A 6,798-nucleotide genomic window follows, 5' to 3' on the forward strand; every position below is an offset into this window, starting at 1 on the left:
TATTTACTCAGGTTATCTTTGTGTAATATTAAAATTTGTTTGATGATCTGAATCTTTTAAGTGTGACAAATATGCAAACAATTAATAAAACAGGAAGGGGGCAAAATCTTTTTCACACCACTGTAGTGTATAATGTTACAAAAGCTTTTTATTTCACATAAATAATGATCTTTGGATCCTTCTATTCATCAAAGAATCTTGAAAAAATTTACTCAACTGTTTTAAATATTGATAATAATAATTAAAAAAGGTTTCTTGAGCAGCAAATCAGCATATTATAATTTCTGAAGGATGTGAAAATTCAGCTTTGATCACATCAATCATTTTTAAATATATTCAAATAGAAAGCAGGTATTTTAAATAGTAGATTACAGAAATGTTATATTGTAATGATATATATATATATTTACATTACATTTACATTTATAATGTATGTCTGCTAAATGACTAAATGTAAATATAAATAAAACGTTTCTGTCCCCCTCACTTCTGAAATGATGGCTACGCCCTTGGTTAAATCCCAATAACATGATACAGTGGTGACAGCTTGATGTAAAGTATGTTTGTAAGAATTTAACAAATTTCATATCCATGGAAATCATCTGTTTTGTTATTAAATAGCGAGTCCTATCTAGGCTCTCGTTTCTGCACACTGGCCTACAAATCCCAGAGTTCCTCTCTGACGCTCACTGCAGTTGTCCAACAGCGGGCGCTAAGTAGGAGGACGGTTCAACACAACATTTTTTGTTTCCAGTCGACAAGTAGATGTTTGAGTGCGGCGTTTTTGAAAGACTGCAAGCTGAAGCTTTTAACTGACGAAATCGCACAGGTTTCTTAATTAAATATGGACGAACTAAGGCATCAGGTTATGATAAATCAGTTTGTTCTTACAGCCGGATGTGCGGCAGATCAAGCAAAACAGCTTCTACAAGCTTCACACTGGCAGTTTGAGGTATGTTTGTTTGTTAGGCCACATCAAACTGAATGTCTTGTGACACAGTAATAAATAAATAAGTAGATAAATAACGCAAATCAGTAACTTTTACTTTATTTGACGCATGAAACATAATTTATACTCGTGCGAAACAAGCACCAGACAGCAGTCATAAACAAATAAGACATTGAAATGCATAATTTTTTTAAAATATGGGATTCAGTGTAATAAAAAGTTAATAAAGTTACGCTTAATGTTATGTTATGTTCAAAGTTTTCCAATACACATTTGCTTACTTCCTCGAGTATTTATGAATTTACATCTCTTTTATTATGGTGTTGCAGACTGCTCTCAGTACATTTTTCCAAGAGGCTAATATTCCCTACAGCCATCAAATGGTGAGTATAATTGTTTGTCGTTTATTATTGTGTCCTTTAATATCTGTTATGATGACTTCCGCCATGTTGAAACCACGAGTCAGACAAAAATAAACACAGGCTGACATGTTTCTAGCGAAGGCTACATTTATGTTTCATTCGCTAATTCGTTACTTTGTCGTTTAAGCGCATACAGCCTCCCGTAGGTAAATGTGTTAATATTTAAGATGAAAAAAATAATCTGGACTCATGGGACTTGCGTTTTTGCAAACGTGTCCAAAGTTGTGGGGGAGGGAGATTCCGGGAACAAGAGAGCACGCGCTTGACACGGCGCTGTTTACACGACAGCAACACACTGTAGCATGTTCAAAACCTCACTGGCTTAAACGCATAATTTTAATTTTTTAACAGATATTTTAAATGAAAGGGATTTGTTTGGAATTACTCCAAAGCGAATCAAATGTAGTTAACCCTTGGAAAGCACCTTATTTGCCTCTCACTTAGGCTACCAGTGCACACTAGTTTTTGCGAATTAAAGGGGTCATATGATGCCTTTTTAAATTTCATTTTTTTGTGTATTTGGTGTGACAGAATATGTTGACATGCTTTAATGTTAAAAAAAAACATTATTTTTCAAATACTGTACATTATTGTAGGTCCTATATGCCCAAACGCTTCGTTTTCTACAAAGTCCCTCCTTCCGACAAGCGCAGTCTGCTCTGATTGGCCAGCTGACCCAGTGGTCTTAACTTTGATAAAGAATATCTCTTTGGTTTTGAGACTTTAGTCTTTGCAACTTCAGGGATCTTATCTATTCACAATCAGCTTGTAACACTCCAAAGAGAAAGGAAAACTTGAAATCGCATCATATGACCCCTTTAAAGAAGGTTTACTTCGTGAAATGAACATTGTTGAAATTATGAAATATTTAAATGTACTAGGGCTGCACAATTAATCGAATTTCTAATTATGGATGCCACAATTACGTAATCGTTCAAAGCGGCAATTAATCGTTCAAAGTCCACTTATATTATTCTGCGTGCTTAAGATGCGTTTTTTTCTTTCAACGTGTTATCTTAAGGGTTTTTCCTATTATTTTAATTTTAGTTTTAGTATAACATTATTATACAATTCATATTTTTACTTTTTTATAATTTAAAGAAGATACCAATCCGATGTATATTTGACATTTGAGGCTTAATACTTTAGAAAATCACAAAGTTTTTCAGTTAGAGTGTTTTCAGCTTATTTTTTCATATAAATATATGGCATGCAGTTGCATTAAACAATGGTATAAACATCATTCAATGTAAATTGTGATCATCGTAATTAATAATCGCAATTACAATTTCAAGGGAATAATCGACAATTATGATTTTTGTCATAATCGTGCAGCCCTATGATGTACAGTACACTCACGCGAGACTCAGACTCGTATCAGTGTTTTAGAAAAGGCTGTTTTATTCTTCAGGGAGCGGGTCGCACCCTTATGGGCGCTGCAATATGGTGACGTCACCAGCGTCAGGTTATTGACTGCGTTTATAATTACTAACAACTGTAATATTACATTTCCTTCATATAGACCTACAGGCAGTGTCTAAGCATATACAGTACATCTAAGCAAAGAACATGACAATGAAAAAAAATCAAATCAGATTCTGATTAAAATGTTTGGGGCCCTGAGAGTGTGAGAAGATGGCTGATTTTTGCAGTACGAATGATCTGTGTTTGACTTGACTTGTGACTGGAAAGTAGAGACAAGTTACACTTTCGAATGACAGAGAATTGTTTGAGTGAGCTCTTTATAGGAACCTTTACACATGCAGCTTTCAGTTTCGAGGTTCAGTTATTATAGCTCATAGCCGTAAGGATGTCCCAGGGTGAGGGATTTTTGGTGCAGTTGATGGAACTTAATTGCTGTTATTCACAAGCTGGTCCTTGATCCACTGGTAGAATATAATGATATACTTGTGGTTTACAAATCATTTAGAAAATATTTTGTCAGACATGGCTGCTTTTGAATGACTGTCACTGGACTAATGTGCTTTTTGCCGGTGTAGTTATGCCATCTACAGAAACCAAACCAAGTGAGTATGTGTATATGAAAGCCCTCAGAGCTGCTGAGTGAAATAATTAATTATAATGGACTTAATGATCAACTCAATGTACATTATCCTACTTATTGCATAACTATGTACCAAATAAATGGTCTTGAAATATTGATTGTTGTGCTGCTTATTGATTTTGTGGAAACTGTGATACATTTTTTTCCAGTATTCTTTGATTAATATAAAGTTAAAAAGAACAGCATTTATTACAAATTGAAATCTTTTGTAGCATTATAAATGTTTTACCATCACTGATCAATTTAACATCCTTGCTGAATAAAAGTAATAATGTATACAGTTTAGCATTCATTACGAAACAATATTTGACTACAGTATTGCGATTGACCAACCGTATATAAATATGGGTCTTAGATTCTTTAAATTCTAATTTGTTTTGAACAACAGGAGCACAACATGTCACAAAAGACATCACTGGTGTTGTTTTTCACTGATTATCTTCTTAAAGCTGGCCTCTGAAAGACTAAACGTTGCTATAGTAACTTGTGTCAGTGAATCAGGTCTGGTGTTTACTCAGGAGAGGTGGCCAATCATTATTGTATCATGTCCTGCTTGTCCAAAGGTCTACAACCTCAGTCACTAATACATTTCAGCAACTTCCTCAATTCCTTGTTTCAGAAAACGACTCTTGCTGGAATTCTACAAATTCTCCATTCAAGGGGTCATGAATTGAGAAATCAAATTTTCCTTGATGTTTTGACATGTAAAAGGTCATTGTACTATAAAAAACATCCTGTGAGTTTCAGAGTTCAAAACGTCCTTGTTAGTCCAAAAACAGCTTTTATTGAAACCAAGCTCAAAAAACGACTTGTTTCAGATTTTGTCACATTATGACGTAATAGTGCAACGAAAGCCCACCTCTGCAGAGTCAGATCAATGCCTGCTTCTGCATAATCACATCTTTGGCCCCGCCCACTGGTGCGTTAGTGAGATGAGAAGGAGAGAAGAGCAATACAGGATCACTGGACTTAAAAAAACATTACCTTCCAAAGGATGCTAATCCTAGGAAAGTGATTATTTATTTTCAACTATGGTGAAGTCTAAGTAGAGCATTATTTGTTTGTTCAGTACATTTCACTGTGGATTCTTTAGTTAATGAGTCGCAGTTTCGGCACAGGCTTTGCAAACAGACTTTTACTATAAGATATGGACCTGACAGTAATACCACAACATGTAAGTAACCATGTTCATTCTAATGCCTAATCTTAAATTATATACAGAAAGCGATCAAAGAACGCTCCCTTTATAATCGCTGCAGATGTCATTCACACTGCGAGTTTATATTCAGTGAGGCAGTCGACACTGCACAATGAATCTCTTATTTACAATGTGTTTGCACTGTTATGATGAATTTGTGAAAGTGCAAAACTCGAGTTGCAATGATGAGATCACTGCATTCATGCACTCAACAGTCTGTCTTCGGCTACAAAGCTCATCACTGCAACCTTCCATGCGACGGGAGTAGATCTAAATTAGGGCTGCACGATAAATATCGCACGATATTTAACGCGCATCTCGTCAGTAAAGCCGGTTCTGTAATCAGCGGTAAATCTCCATCACGTGCGTGCTTTCACGTGGAGCAGCATTTACTACACAGAGCCGTTGTTGACTGACAAGCTGCGCAAAACATGCGCAAAATATGATCGTGGTTTTGCGCAGCTTGTCAGTCAACAACGGCTCTGTGTAGTAAATGCTGCTCCACTTGAAAGCACGCACGTGATGGAGATTTACCGCTGATTACAGAACCGGCTTTACTGACGAGATGCGCGTTAAATATCGTGCGATATTTATCGTGCAGCCCTAATCTAAATATAATGCTATAATCAACACTCCATGATTAGTTAATTTCAACAGCTGTAATAGTAAAAATGTAGTAAAAGTTCTTGAGAGAGCTCCTCATGTAATACTCATTTCATGTGCACAGATATCAGCCAATCATAGCAGTGGGCGTTTCCATTGAAGTCAGCAGACACGCCCCTTCCAACACCGCGTTCAAATCAGAGCGCTAAAATCAGGGTAGAAAATGGCCTTTTATTTCTAAATTGTCAAATTTTGATGTAAAAATCATACTAACATAAGTGCACCTCAGGAAACATTATCAAATAAAAAATTTGCATTAAAAAATGCAATTCATGAGCCATTTCAGTGGACATGGTTGTTAAAATCTGCTTTATGAAACTGATGGTTGTGGGTTAAACAATCCATTACCAGTACCAGTTTTAAATTGGTTCTCTCTTTGTTTCCAGATGTGCACTCCAGCCAACACACCTGCGACACCCCCCAACTTCCCAGATGCCCTAGCCATGTTCTCTCGTCTTAAAGCCTCCGAGAGCTTCGGCAACAGCAGTCCCATCGCTTCTATGGCTACGTCACCAGCTCCTCACACCAACTGGGCCATGAGCCCTCCGGCAACCCCTGGTCACCAGGGGCGATGGACTCCAGGTCAGCTCATGCCACAAATGCCGTCACCAGGCTGGCCGGCAGCCGTGACTCAGCAAGCCTCCGCTGAGCATGCTAGTATCATCATGGAGGCTGAGAGATAGAGACCGCTTTAACTAGCCATCACACTTTACACGAAGAGAGAGGATGGACCTTCCGCTTGATGATTTCGGCAGTTGTGGATGTAAAACAGTGCGACGAGAGCACTGGGTTGCAGTGAGCGGTGGTGGAACAGCGTGTGGCCTCTTCTCTGAGGTCACAGGAGATCTGGGATCTTTTAAAATGCTTTTTTTTTTAGCGATTACCAAAAAGATGGACAGAATGAGTAATTATGTAGCATATTCACAGATAACCTCAGACAAATGAATGTGTTACTGAATATTGTCTTCAGTTTCAGCAGTTCTCAAGTAATGGTGAATACTCTATTTTGCACTGTGTACTAAACACCTGCAGTGGATCTAAGGTTAAAAGAATAGATACTCACCGTCATGTCATTCCGAACCTATTGACTTTCATTTTATAGTCAAAACAGTTGAAATATTTTTCAAAATATCTTCTTTTATATTCCAAAGAAGAAAGAAAGTCATACAGGCTTGGGAGGACATGAGAGCAAGTAAATGATGACAGAATGAACATTTTTGGCTGAACTGTCTCTTTAATTGACAGGTTTACTGTAGAAATCACTTGATCCTTTGACCTGGACTGAAATTTTTGACTTCCTTATGTCTCTGTAATGAACTGAATTGGCATTTTTTATTAAAAGGGGTCATATGATGCGATTTCAAGTTTTCCTTTCTCTTTGGAGTGTTACAAACTGATTGTGCATAGATAAGATCCCTGAAGTTGCAAAGACTAAAGTCTCAAAACCAAAGAGATATTCTTTATCAAAGTTAAGACTCTGCCACGCCCCCCTAAAACGGCT

At 37.0% G+C, this 6,798-nt stretch overlaps 1 protein-coding gene across 1 annotated transcript; it reads left to right on the forward strand.

Moving 5' to 3' along the window:
- The first annotated feature begins 722 nt into the window (after nucleotides 1-722).
- ubald1b (UBA-like domain containing 1b) lies at nucleotides 723-6,418 on the forward strand. Its single transcript, XM_016570368.1, has 3 exons — nucleotides 723-952; nucleotides 1,279-1,332; nucleotides 5,684-6,418. Exons 1-3 carry the CDS (start codon nucleotides 845-847, stop codon nucleotides 5,978-5,980), a joined length of 459 nt encoding a protein of 152 aa, XP_016425854.1. The 5' UTR covers nucleotides 723-844; the 3' UTR covers nucleotides 5,981-6,418.
- Nucleotides 6,419-6,798: the final 380 nt, after the last annotated feature.

This window comes from Sinocyclocheilus rhinocerous, unplaced genomic scaffold, assembly GCF_001515625.1.
Source record: "Sinocyclocheilus rhinocerous isolate Xijiao unplaced genomic scaffold, SAMN03320098_v1.1 scaffold292, whole genome shotgun sequence".
NCBI lineage: Eukaryota > Metazoa > Chordata > Actinopteri > Cypriniformes > Cyprinidae > Sinocyclocheilus > Sinocyclocheilus rhinocerous.